The sequence below is a fragment of the Erythrolamprus reginae genome, chromosome 2 (genome assembly GCF_031021105.1).
Source record: "Erythrolamprus reginae isolate rEryReg1 chromosome 2, rEryReg1.hap1, whole genome shotgun sequence".
Lineage (NCBI taxonomy): Eukaryota > Metazoa > Chordata > Lepidosauria > Squamata > Dipsadidae > Erythrolamprus > Erythrolamprus reginae.
In genome coordinates, this window is record NC_091951.1 from 321,421,943 (window position 1) to 321,436,593 (window position 14,651).

The 14,651-nt window shown below is 40.0% G+C and overlaps 1 protein-coding gene across 1 annotated transcript in view; it reads right to left on the reverse strand.

The window, feature by feature from the left end:
- NDUFAF2 (NADH:ubiquinone oxidoreductase complex assembly factor 2) overlaps window positions 1–14,651 on the reverse strand; it is a 50,273-nt gene that overhangs the window by 4,036 nt on the left and 31,586 nt on the right. Inside the window, exon 3 of the mRNA XM_070743303.1 lies at window positions 12,124–12,164. Coding sequence (XP_070599404.1) covers window positions 12,124–12,164 — 41 coding nt within the window. The remainder of the gene's footprint in view (window positions 1–12,123; window positions 12,165–14,651) is intronic.

Consider the following 14,651-nt stretch of genomic DNA (forward strand, 5'->3'; position numbering starts at 1 on the left):
CACTCATTTGTACTCCTGAATTGACTTCGTCCTAATACAGTTGTCAGAATTTTGCCATGGCTAATTTACATTCCTTTGCTTTTTGTTTTAAACGTGTGTCCAAGATTATATCAAACTCTGAGTGCTGGTGGCTGTCGATCATCAGAATTTCTCTTAGAGGCATACAACACATGTCTTTTTCTTGGTCGTTATTCTTGCACGAGAGCATTCAAGGTACATTCAAGGTGACCTAAAGATTCCTAAGTAGGTCCCCAACTTAACAAAATCAGCAAGGTATCCTATAGTCCAGCAATGGCGAACCTTTTTTTCCCTCGGGTGCCAAAAGAGCGTGTGTGCATGCTGTCGCGCATGTGTGCGTGCCCACACCCATTATTTAATGACTGGGGAGGGTGAAAACAGCTTCCCCCACCCCCTAGAGGTCCTCTGGAGGTCGGATAATGGCCTGTTTCCCAATTTCTGGGGGCCCCAGTAGGCTCCAAAGCCCCCCCTCGGAGGTTCTCTGGAAGCCAAAAATGCCCTCCCAGGGCCTCTGTTCAAGCCAAAAATCAGCTGTCCAGCACACACATGCACGTTGGAGCTAAGCTAGGGTATGGCTCATGTGCCAGCCAATATTATTATTATTTTATTATTATTATTTATTAGATTTGTATGCCGCCCCTCTCCGTAGACTAGGGGCGGGTCACAACAATAACAAAAACAATATAAGAACAAATCTAATAATTTAAAAAACATTAAAAACCCCATTATTAAAAGCAAACATACACACAAGCATACCATGTATAAACTGTATAGGCCCGGAGGAGGTGTCTCAGTTCCCCCATGCCTGACGGCAGAGATGGTTCTTAAGAACTTTACAAAAGGCAAGGAGGGTGGGGGCAGTTCTAATCTCCGGGGGGAGCTGGTTCCAGAGGGTCGGGGCCGCCACAGAGAAGGCTCTTTTCCTGGGTCCCACCAAACAACATTGTTTAGTCGAAGGACCCAGAGAAGGCCAACTCTGTGGGACCTAACCGGTTGCTGGGATTCGTGCGGCAGAAGGCGGTCCTGGAGATATTCTGGTCTGATGCCATGAAGGGCTTTATAGGTCATAACCAACACTTTGAATTGTGACCGGAAATCGATCGGCAACCAATGCAGACTACGGAGTGTTGGTGTAACATGGGAATACCTAGGTTCACCATCACTGCTATAGTCTGCGTCTTCAAGTTACATTATTCTAATATATGCACTATGCAGAATCTATGTAGCAGTATAAATAATGTACCGATATGCTGCAATACTTTTCCAAAACAAGGACTTAAAATATTGACTGCCCGTCATTTAAATTTATAACCATAAATTTCTTTTAAAAGAAAATAATGGAAAAAGAATACAGAGCATAAGTATCAAATAATTTTACAAAGCCATGCAACAAGATATAATTCATTATCCGTATATAATCAAAGGACTATTTGCCAAATGCAAGCTCAAAAGGAAGCCAAATTCCCATATCAAAATGAAACTGAGATTGGACAATAATGAATCTCTGTAATCACAATGTAATAAACCTACTGGGTCTCTAATGCTAGCTGAAAACAATTCAACTGACTTCAATTAACTTTCTAATTTTTCTAGCATTCAAAGGTCAAACCCACAAGGAGTGCGTATAAATTTAACAAAGGCTCCTTCTCCCTCACATTTGGCTTCCAGGGGTAAGGTGACATTGACCAGATATTATTGAGGGGCAGCAGATTCTATTGCATTTCATCTGCACAGTTTATATAATTATTTTCTATTCCTTTTCATGGGAAGGATGGAAAATGCTGCAAGGTGGATTATTGGAAAAATTAGCGTGTAATGGCCGCTGTTCTCCTAGCAAATAATCTTACCTAATTTCTGTTCTGTCTGGGTCACTCCGGAAGCTATGACCAACCCAAAAAGATAGGCCAGACACACCGGTTGAATCCAAACACAGTTTTATAATGGTAAAGAGAAAAGAAGCCAACAGAAAATGTCCTTACAAGTCAGGAAAGCACTGGAACTCCAAATAGATACACGAAGGCAATTGTTCATACATAAACACAGGATCCTCAATGCCAAACGAGGCTGTGGCTAACATACACCAACCTCCCACGGGTCTTCAAGACTGCTTGGCCATGAGCCAGGAACAAAAACGCTGAGAGAAAAGGCAGATAACAGCAACTCCACTTTGATAACACTCCACGCTGCCGAAAGAGTTTGCCTGCCTTATAAACCCTTCCCTGCTAATGGGGACCACACCCAACCCCCTGGTGTTCCTCATTCAACGCTGATAATATTTATTCAATTGATTCCTCCTTTGATCTATGCGTCTCTGTCGCCTACTAATGATAGCTTGTGCTTCGTCATCCAATGACTCCAGAGACTCCAGAGAATCCAAGCTACTTGCTTGAGAGAGCCCCTCCCCAGGGCTCCCAGGCCTTTCTTCCTCGTCACTTTCCTGACTGTAGTCTCCCTTGTCTGACTGCAAAGAACTCTCCTCTCCGCTCTCAGCCTCCCCCGGGCATGGAGCCAGCAGAGATGCAGCTGGTCTTTGATCTGACTCAGGCTGAACCACAATTTCAGTGTTGGGCTCCAATGGATACAGTCAGGTACGGAGAACAGGTAGAAAAATTTTGATCCCCCCCCCTTTTTTCCCCCTTTTGGGCTCTGGGTATGCTTTTCCTATCACAATAAATGAGATTCAATGTGTATAATTTTAGAAGAGCTGTGCGTGCATGTTTATGTGTACATACACATATACTGTAGTTTATATAGTAGATAATGTATATTTTTGTGTACCTGTGTGTAATATGTATGTACACATACGGCATATATACATAGAATTAAATAGTATATTTTGGATGTTCAGTAATAGTAAATAGATAGGGAAATTGTATCTGTTTGAAGCGAAGAGAAGCCAGGCCGAAACCCTTGACATGAGTGACGTCAAGTTGGCCAGTCACATGACTTTTAAGCCACCCCCGGTCCCATGATCGCCGAGCCACTCCCACCTGGTCACATGGCTGGCAAACCACACCCACAAAACAAGCCATGCCCACAGTGTGGTAGTAAAAATTTTTTTTGCAGCCCTTCACTGCCTAATTTGCTGTGTCCGAGATACAGAGCATAATCACAGTATAGAACCAAATCTATATATCATACTTGGAAGCAGTATGGGGGCGATTTGCCAGTCACTGCCTTCTCTCAAAAATATTGTTAACTTGCACTTGCGAACTCCAGGAAGGGTGTCAGGAAGGGCATCCGACCAGTAAATACTCTGCATTATCTGGTCACCCTGATTCTATCCCAGATAGGGGTTATAAGGCCATAAAAAAGGAGTTTGGACTATTGCAATAATATGTACAGAATAATTATCTTGCAAAACACACTGAACGATATTTTTGACATTAAGCAAGTCAATATGGTTCAAAGTAAGGAAGCATGAAATAAAGCAAGTCAAGGAAAAAGATGACAGATGCATACTGATGAGCTATAGTAAGAACCTGAATATGATCATATATGATATGATCATTGTTATTCTAAAAATGGGTATTATAGAGGTGGAAAGGGTTGATCCAAATAAGGCATTTACAAGAAAAATCACAATTATCTGGACCATTTTGATCAAATAATCAGGTAGTTGATGATGGTGGAAAATGCTAAAGACATACCGAATTATGTGCCCCACTGGCTATATGAATAGGGTTTTTTATTGTTATCTTTACAAGCAAGGGATAAAGCACTGAAGACTCAAGATGGATGAAGTAATTCTTCACATTGAGCATTTTGAGTACAGTGGAGGTTAGTGACCAACTTAGCCAGTTTTAAAGAATGATACTGTATGAAAAATTCATGCGAGATAGGATTATTTGCTTCTAATCAGGTACATATTACACTTAATATCAAAAGCCATATGCCTCTGTATGGTGATTGCTAACAATGTTACTGCCTTCCCATCATATTTTAAGCCTCCCCAAAGCAACTGATCAACAATTTCTTTTAAAAAAGGATTTGGCTTGCTTGTGTCTTGCTTGTATATTTTCTTAAGTGATAAAACATTAGAAAGACATTTTAATATGCCCCCACAAAAAAGCACTTGCCAGCAAACATTGCCACCATGTCCAATACCAGGCAAAAGGTCTTAAGAGGCAAACTGACTCATCCAAATTAATTTCAAAGTTAAAAGGCACTAAGCATAGCTTATTTGTACCAGGGGGAAAAAATGATACAGTGATCCCTCGATTAGCACGGTCTCGATTAGCGCGAAATGCTGCAACGCGGTTTTTCAAAAAATATTAATTAAAAAATAAGTCCGCGCTAGTTCTCTCTCTCTTTCTCTCCCTGTTGCCGGCGTGGTATATGAGAGAGAAACAGAGAGGCAGAGGTCGGGCGCATTACCGGGAGGTGGAGGCGGCGTGGGGACGCTGGGTGCCGGGGACACCGAGGAGGGGGTGGACGTGGCCTCTCAGCTGCAGAGCCGAACAAGGGCGGAGGCAACGGCGGAGTCCGGCGCTGGGGCCATGCGGGGCCGCTCATCCAGGGGGGCGTGGACTGGCAAGTCGCCCTCCTTTCTCTTTCTTTCTCTCTCTTATACCACACCGGTAACAGGGAGAGAAAGAGAGAGAGCGGAGGGCACCTTGCCGGTCCACGCCCCCCTAGATGAGCGGCTCCGCATGGCCCCAGCGCCGCCCAGGCAAAGGGGAAACCCCAAGATCGCTTGCCGCTTGCCGTATTGCAGCGAAGGAGGCGAAGCAAGGCTCCAAGCTGCAATACGGCAAGCAGCAAGCGGCAAGCGGCCTTGGGGTTTCCCCTTTGCCTGGGCGGCGGGAAGACCAAGGGAAGGTTCCTTCAGCCGCCCAACACCTGATCCGCTCCGCAGCGCGGCAGCAGCGAGGAGCCGAAGATGGGGTTTCCCCTTTGCCTTTACCCCATCTTCGGCTCCTCGCTGCTTCCGCGCTGCGGAGCAGATCAGCTGTTGGGCGGCTGAAGGAACCTTCCCTTGGTCTTCCCCGCCGCCCACCCGCAAACTCCACCATCTGCGCATGTGCGGCCATGAAAAAAATGGCGCGCATGCGTAGATGGTGTTTTTTACTTCCGCACCACTATAACGCGGAAATCGATTAGCGCGGGAGGTCTTGGAACGTAACCCCCGCGCTAATCGAGAGATCACTGTATAGCCTTATATTAGATTACAATACTATTGGCAGCTCATTGCTTAACATGTAGAAACTCAGTCAATTGTTATTTAATAAACAAATAACCACATTTGGAGTACTGTGATCAGTTCTGGAGACCTCACCTACAAAAAGATATTGACAAAATTGAACGGGTCCAAAGACGGGCTACAAGAATGGTGGAAGGTCTTAAGCATAAAACGTATCAGGAAAGACTTAATGAACTCAATCTGTATAGTCTGGAGGACAGAAGGAAAAGGGGGGACATGATTGAAACATTTAAATATGTTAAAGGGTTAAATAAGGTTCAGGAGGGAAGTGTTTTTAATAGGAAAGTGAACACAAGAACAAGGGGACACAATCTGAAGTTAGTTGGGGGAAAGATCAAAGGCAACGTGAGAAAATATTATTTTACTGAAAGAGTAGTAGATCCTTGGAACAAACTTCCAGCAGACGTGGTTGGTAAATCCACAGTAACTGAATTTAAACATGCCTGGGATAAACATATATCCATTGTAAGATAAAATACAGGAAATAGTATAAGGGCAGACTAGATGGACCATGAGGTCTTTTTCTGCCGTCAGTCTTCTATGTTTCTATGTTTCTAAATAGCTAAACAAAGTGTAATTTAGTGTAATATTTGTATCATTTTAAGCAGTTCAGAAAGATAATAAACTTTTCATTTTTAATAAGAAACATAAGTTATATGCTCTGGGCACCATCTTACAAAGGCACAATTTCTTCATGCGTATGCCATTCTCATAGGTGATTCACTGGAAGTAAAAAAATTCTCCTGCTGTTTTAATTATAGAGAAATTAATAAAAAGCTTTTAATTGACTAATCTAGTCAATTAATCTATAAAAAATGTTGCAGCCTACACTTAAGAAACAGAATATATTAACAGGCAAGCATAAATAAAGTATGCAGGCAAAGTGTCACTGAAAATATAATTCTTAAACCAGCCTGCAGTTGAATGATAGGAACTTAGAATTCAATGAAAATGAATCATCACGATTGGAGTTAGTTTCTCTTGTGCTATTCCTGAAATAAATAATATTCTTACAATCAAATAAGGAAGATGAGCGTACAATATGATAACTAAACATAATGTAATTTTCAATTTAATTATTCTCTTCTAGGGATGATGGTGGGGAGATAATAATTGAAACTTTATGCTTATTACTACTCAGTGAAGTACATTTTCCTTCCTTGACAAGAAGGCTGTCACAACAAATAATTATGGAAATGCTCGAAATAGTTTGAAAGAAGACAGGAGCTGTCACGAAAAGTTTCTTCTCTTTAACATTTCACCTTGTATCCAACTGTGCAATTCAAAAGCCACTTAGTTTTTATTACTGCATAGCAAACACATAGCACATTAGAAATGAAAAGTAGTTATTTATCATACTTTTTACTTTTAACCATTTTTAGACCTCTAAGAAGCACAGCTAATTAATTCAACTTCATATTAAAACCTATCTCCTCAGAATATTTTCATAAAAAAACATTTTTGGGAAAAATCAACAAAGTATTTTTACTCTATTAAGATCAGTAATCTTTAACTCACCCAACTTACAATATTCCAATGAGAAACAGAGAATCTAACTGAATGTAGCAGTCCAGCAGACTTTTGTTTAAACAGAGTTTAAGGCTCAAGATGCATGGAAAGAGAGGAATAAAGACATGGAAAAAATACATTGGATGCAAAACATTTTGCCTCTATCCATTTCTCAACTCTAAATAAAACCTGAAGCCATTAGTGATTTACATATATAACATGAATTCTTGGCATTCCAGGGAAGTACAGTATTATGATGTTTGATACCCTGTTTTCCCCAAAATAAGACATCCCCTGATAATAAGCCCAATCGGGCTTTTGAGTGCATGTCAATAAGGCCAAGCTTATTTCAGGGTTCAAAAAAATATAAGTCAGGGTCTTATTTTTGGGGAAACACGGTAGATGTTTAAGCTGGATTTGGCATTTTTAAGCTGCCAGATGTTTAAGCTGGATTTGGCATTTTTAAGCTGCCAGATGTTTAAGCTGGATTTGGCATTTTTAGGGGTGTGTGTGTTGTTTTAAGGTGGTAAAGACAACCTCGCAGGATGGAAGCTGTTTCAAAATCTGCCTTTTCCAATAGTTTATTATTAGCATTAGATGGAGCCCATTTGATCAATTGTTTCTGAACCTTGTTTGGAAAAAAAAAACAGATCCAAAAGAAAAAAAGGTACGGTATATGTAGTCCTAAAGTTAATAGCTCATGAAAATATGTTTTCTAACAGCCAGCCCTAATCTGACAACCCTCTCAATGTGTTGGGCAATTCTTCCTACATCCTAGCTCCTATAGCCATTGCTTACAGGGAGAGGATATACTGGAAATAGAAGACCAATAAATCTAAAGAGTCCATGGTGGAGGAAGGCATTTTATGCTAAAATACAGAAGAAAATTAAAATTGAACACATCTGATGTGATTTTTTAAAATCGTACTGAAAGAGAATTACTGCTGGTTGTACAAACTTTTATTTCTCTTACAATTTTCCCTTCTTTCTTTTAATTCTTTTGGGGGGTTTCCCTTTGGCTTTTCTGAATTTAATAGCATTGTTATTTTTAATGTGGCAGGTATCAGGAGAGAGAAAGTATTGGAAAAAAGTCTCCAAATGTCACCACCAGTGTTTTCTTCAATTCAACTAACCAAGTGTCACAATCACACTAAGCTATATTCACTCATCTTGTCTGCTTGCTTATTTTTGGCTTAGCATAACGTATGAACGTTCATCATTCTTTCATTTGTTCTTTCATTCTAACTTCTCTGCTAAATCAACAGACTCATCCCATTTTACAGCAATCCAATAAAAAAAACACAGCCAATGAAAACATCCACAGTAAACACCACTTAAAATCAAAATTGTAGCAAGAGTAGAATAACAATAATAGTAGTAAGAAAAAAAATATCACAACCAAAGTGCAAGATAAATAAATAAAACAGTTACATTTAAAATTCAAACATGTAAACAATCAAGTAGTCATCAGAGGATTACAGGAAAGTAGCATTTCAAGGAACTTCTGAAACATTAACAGAGATGGCTTGAGTTTTAATTGTATGGAAAAGCTATCCCTTTTTCCCAGTGGAGCAACCAAGAAACCACCTCTCTATTTTTCCTTTCCTTGCAAAAGTACATACAAAATAACCAGAAGCCTCTAAGAACCTACCAGAAAGGCTATTTCTATTAGGTGAAGGCAATCCAGCAGATACCTTAGCATCAAACTGTATAGCACTTTATAGACCAGGAAACCTGATAGAAAGTAATACAGGGCTCAAAGTGTAGTTGTAAAATTCTCTTGGGCAAGTATCGTAATCTTCGCCAAAAATTTATACCAACTGTAGTTTCCAGTCATCTTCAGAAGCATCTGATGAGTTGAGTGTATACAGCAGTCACTGTTAAGGGACAGCCTTCTGCTGCATGAATCCCAGCGACCAGTTAGGTCCCACGGAGTGGGTCTTCTCCGGGTCCCGTCAACTAACCAATGTCGCTTGGCGGGACCCAGGGGAAGAGCCTTCTCTGTGGCGGCCCCGGCCCTCTGGAACCAATTCCCCCCAGAGATTAGAATTGCCCCCACCCTCCTTGCCTTTCATAAGCTGCTTAAAACCCACCTCTGCCACCAGGCATGGGGGAATTGAGATACTCTTTCCCCCTAGGCCTTTACAATTTTATGTATGGTATGTCTGTATGTATGTTTGGTTTTTATAATAATGGGTTTTTAACTGTTTTTAGTATTGGATTATTATTATATGCTGTTTTATTATTGCTGTTAGCCGCCCCGAGTCTCCGGAGAGGGGTGGCATACAAATCCAATCAATCAATCAATCAATCAATGCAATGCAATGTGAAAGCCACTACAGCAGTGGTTCTCAACCCTTCTAATGCTGCGACCCCTTAATACAGTTCCTCATGTTGTGGTGACCCCCAGCCATAAGCCTAGCGCCAATTCCCCCAACAGAGCTTTAAGCTGATTGGCAGGAAGGTCAGAGGGACACCCCCACTGTAAATGCCTGATTGGTTGGATTGTAAAAATATGTTCCTAACACCAGAATTTAGTTCCCAACACCATGGAAAATCCGTCTTTTCCCATGGTCTTAGATGACCCCTGTGAAACGCTTGTTCGGCCCCTAAAGGGATCCCGACCTCCAGGTTGAGAACCACTGCACTACAGCTTGCTAGTAAGAAAATGTAATTTCATACAGCCAAGTATTTTAAAATACGTTGATGATGAAGCAATTTGAAAATTGCCAGATTTGGGAAGTACGGCTGTAATGGATCCAGAACTCATCCATTAAGAGGGAGATTCTAATTTATTTTGGCACCATCCTTTTCCATTTAAAACCTTTTGCCACTTTTATAGGGTTTTATTTTGTTGTTTCTTAGCCTAATTCAGTGTTTCTCAACCTTAGCAGTTTGAAGATGTGTGGACTTCAACTCCCAGAATTCCCCAGCCAGCATTGCTGGCTGGGGAATTCTGGGAGTTGAAGTCCACACATCTTCAAACTGCCAAGGTTGAGAAACACTGGCCTAATTACATTTATTTACTTATTTATTGGATTTGTATGCCGCCCCTCTCCGTGGACTCGGGACGGTTAACAACAGTGGTAAAAAACAGCATGTAACAATCCAACCCAATACTAAAATAACTAAAAAACCCTTATTATAAAAACCAAACATACATACAGACATACCATGCATAAATTGTAGAAGCCTAGGGGGAGAGAATATCTCAGTTCCCCCATGCCTGACGGCAGAGGTGGGTTTTGAGGAGCTTATGAAAGGCAAGGAGGGTGGGGGCTATTCTAATCTCTGGGGGGAGTTGGTTCCAGAGGGCCGGGGCCACCACAGAGAAGGCTCTTCCCCTGGGCCCCGCCAAACGACATTGTTTAGTTGACGGGACCCGGAGAAGGCCCACTCTCTGGGACCTAACTGGTCGCTGGCATTTGTGCGGCAGAAGGCGGTCCCGGAGATAATCTGGCCTGGTACATGAAAAAGAGTTTGTACGGATTTTTACTCCACTAGCCGTTGCTGACAAGAGGGAGGTGCTCACCTCAATTTCAAGGCCACTGAACCATTGAGCTGTCCAGAGACATTTCTGTGCTCATCTGACCAGCAAGTTACCTTCCCACCAAAGTGGTACTTATTTATCTACTTGCATTTGCATCTTTTCCAACTGCTAAGCAGGCAGGAGCGGGGGTGAGAATGTTTCATGGCGCTCTCGAACCAGGGCTGCTGGCTTTCCAGTCCACAAGCTCAGCATATTACATGATGCAGATTACATAATGATTATTACATAGTGCATGATTATATGGTGCAGATATAGGAACGCAAAGATAGGAACAGAAGAGAAATTTCTGTTTGTCAGTTCATAGAAGTGATATTCCCAGGAAAGTATAGTGGCAAGATTTGGGAATGAATCTGTTGGGGCTGTAAGTGGAACAATAGAATAAAGGCTCAGTCAAATACAATAACTGACATTTCAAATTCTTTCCACATCTCCCCAAAAGTGGGATCTGGGGAAAGATAATTTGTCACTTGCCTCAGTGAAAGATGTGGGCAGGGAGATTTGCTATAGAACAACGTCAACAAGAAATATGGTCACGAGTACCCCTCCCTTCAATAGCTGTCAAAGAGCATTTACTGTATCAGCAGGTGTTGTCAGAGGCTGTCTAATACAGAAACCAAATCAATCTATCTGGCAGCCATTTTAGGAAAAAAATGTCTTAATAATAATATCAAGATACAAATGGCCTGCCACACAGATTTACACATGCCTTAGAGAAGGAGGCAGGGAAAGGGATAGGTAATTTCTACGGACTAAGTTCACCGTTCAGATTTTAAAATTACTTATGCTGTAAATTCAAGAACAACAGCAACAACATACACACACACTAATACACTTCTTATATATTCAAACACCACCTTTCTCCATGTTTTGGGGCACAAATGCATCTGGTAAAGAGCAGTAATGCCGTTAGCTGTAGGATGGAGGGGGAAAGACAATTATTTCAGCCATTTCTTGCTTTAAGAGTCATGAAGAAAGACCTGGGAAAATTCAGCAAACAAACAAGGCAGCACTAAAGGATCTTTTTTGGGGGGGTCCTCAAGAGACAGAGATGGGTATAAAAGCCAGGGAATTATCTTTATTGTGCCAGTTAACAATTAACAGCCACACTGGAATGATAGAAACATAGAAGATTGATGGCAGAAAAAGACCTCATGGTCCATCTAGTCTGCCCTTATACTTTTTCTTGTATTTTATTTTAGGATGCATATGTTTGTCCCAAGCATGTTTAAATTCAGTTACTGTGGATTTACCAACCACGTCTGCTGGAAGTTTGTTCCAAGCATCTACTACTCTTTCAGTAAAATAATATTTTCTCACGTGACTTCTAATCTTTCCCCCAACTAACCTCAGATTGTGCCCCCTTGTTCTTGTGTTTACTTTCCTATTAAAAACACTTCTCTCCTGAACCTTATTTAACCCTTTAACATATTTAAATGTTTCGATCGTGTGTCCCCCTTTTCCTTCTGTCCTCCAGATTATACAGATTGAGTTCATTAAGTCTTTCCTGATAAGTTTTATGCTTAAGACCTTCCACCATTCTTGTAGCCCGTCTTTGGATCAGTTCAATTTTATCAATATCTTTTTGTAGGTGAGGTCTCCAGAACTGAACACAGTATTCTAAATGTGGTCTCACCAGTGCTCTATACAGTGGGATCACAATCTTCCTCTTCCTGCTTGTTATACCTCTAGCTATGCAGCCAAGCATTCTACTTGATTTCCCTACCGATGATGCACTAATGATAGTGGAAAAAAGTAAAAATGCTGGACATACAGCCTGGGACATAATAAAAATACAGTTGAAACAATCAGTACACAGTATACTGTATGTAATATTACACCTTACCTCAAGTGTAGGTGGATTGCTTCGTCTTTTTTTCATCCATGCTAAGAAAATGAAAAACAAAAAATATCAAATATTTCCCCTTCTCATGTTTTTTTGATACCTACTGTAGATCAATAATATTTTATGAATTTATAAGCTCCCTTTATATATAACTTTTAAAAAAAAGGTTATTGAAGTTATTTTTAACTTTTACAAGTAATCCTTGACTTACTGCCACAATTAGGGGCTAGAATTTCCATTGCTAAGCAAAATGATGGGTGAATTGTGGCTTACAATCTCTTACGCCATGGCTCTTAAGCGAGTCATTGCAGTTGTTAAGTAAATCATGTGATTGCGATATGAATTCAGCTTCCTCCATTGACTTTACTCATTGGAAGTCGGCTGGAGAAGTCGCAAATTACCAATCACATTACCCCAGAATGCAGCAACTCTCATAAATACATGCAGGCTATCAAGTGCTTGAAATTTGGTGCTGTGATGGTCGTAAGTGCGAGAACCAGTCATAAGTAACTTTTTTCACAGCTGTTGTATCTTCAAATTGCCACTAATTGAATGGTTGTAAATTGAGGACTTCCTATATACAAAATTATGGGGGGGGAAATCAAGAAAAATAACGTCATTTCATCATCATAAGGGAATTTAGCACTAATTTTAAAACATTATAAATTCCTAAATTAAAACAAAACAAAACTTTTATTTAAATCCAGAACAAATCCGCCCTATTAGAAATATTCCATCAGAATATAACAAATGTTTTTTTTCTCATTACCAAAAATAAAAACTCAAATCTTTGACCAACTTTGCTATAGGTTTTGTGATAAGCAGCATTCAATATGAACTGTTCCACATGATAACATTTTTTTCTGGATCTAGGACAAAAGAATTTGAGTTTGCTTCATGTTCCTCATAGGCCTTTCTAACGGAAATGTTAAAGCAGACTCTCCCAGTATAACCATTCAATTTTCTCAGCCCTTTGCAGCAGGCAGTACTTATCCTTAAAGCTGGAGAAATATAAATCTTTTTTTGTCATCTTTCAGAGTGAAAGGCATGTATTTATTTATTTATTTGATTGATTGATTGATTGATTAACAGACAAACATCCTAGATAAGACTCGGGACGGCTCACAACAACAATAAAACAGTGTACAATGAACAAATCTAATATTTAAAAAATATCTAAAAAGCCATTATTTTAAAAACATACAACACAAGCATACCATACATAAAACTATATAAGCCTGGGGGAATGTCTCAATTCCCCCAGGCCTGACGGCAGAGGTGGGTTTTAAGCAGCTTATGAAAGGCAAGGAGGGTGGGGGCAATCCTAATCTCTGGGGGGAGTTGATTCCAGAGGGTCGGGGCCGCCACAGAGAAGGCTCTTCCCGTGGGTCCTGCCAGATGACATTGTTTCGTCGATGGGACCCGGAGAAGGACAACTCTGTGGGACCTAACCGGTCACTGGGATTCATGCGGCAGAAGGCGGTTCCGGAGATGTTCTGGTCCGATGCCAGGAAGGGCTTTATAGGTCATAACCAACACTTTGAATTGTGACCAGAAACTGATATCCAGTCTCATACAGTCTCATTTCTCACAGGTGGGACATATTGCTCACCCTCAAACTGAACATGGTACAGCTTTGTGTGCTGAATATTTTCATGTTTAATATTATTTTATTTTTTGCATTAAAGATCAAACTACTTTAATTAAAAAATTGAATATAAGTTGAATTAATAAATATCCTAATCAACATTTGATTTCTATCCTACACTTTTTAAACTACGATATCTACTGTTTTTTTTAAAGCAGGATATAATTCAACCCTGAAAAGTGACAATTAAGAAGTGATTATGTTGTTTAAAAAGGCCAGGATTGAAGCACAAAAGCAGACCTTTGCAAGAAAAATTAATGTATATCATTGTCTTCCATTAAAAAATTAAAATGTATTTTATTCTTCCAAATTATTTTTATTTGCTTTGACTTAAAAGAAAGCAAATAATTCACAATAGGTTCCTCCAATAAAATCACCATTTTCTTTTCTATCCCCATATACAGTTCTGCTGGGAAAGGGACAGTGAGACTGAAAATTATCAGCATAAAATGAGAAATAAATGGTTTTCATACTAGATTTAATACCAGACAAATATGGGTGGCTATTTTTACTCTTCATTTCTCTGATATTAATTCACACATCTTTTCCAATCAGCTAGGAATGAACTTAAAAAATGAGTAATAATGCAATTTCATGATAATGAGAAGCAACTTCAATTATTTCTTTGCTTCCTTATTCTTAAAAAACACAGTGTCCCAATATATACTGCTCTGTATACTCAAACTTGGCCACTATTGATTGATTATCTGTCATCAAGTCATTTTTTATTCCTAGACTGCATAGATATTCTCTCTCCATGATGGTTTATCCTTAACTTGTTCTTTCACGTCCTCCAATGGTGCGGATTGTGAAAGATGTTAGTCTATCTAATCCACTAAAATAATAAATCTCTCCCTCTCCCCATGAATAAATCCAATGC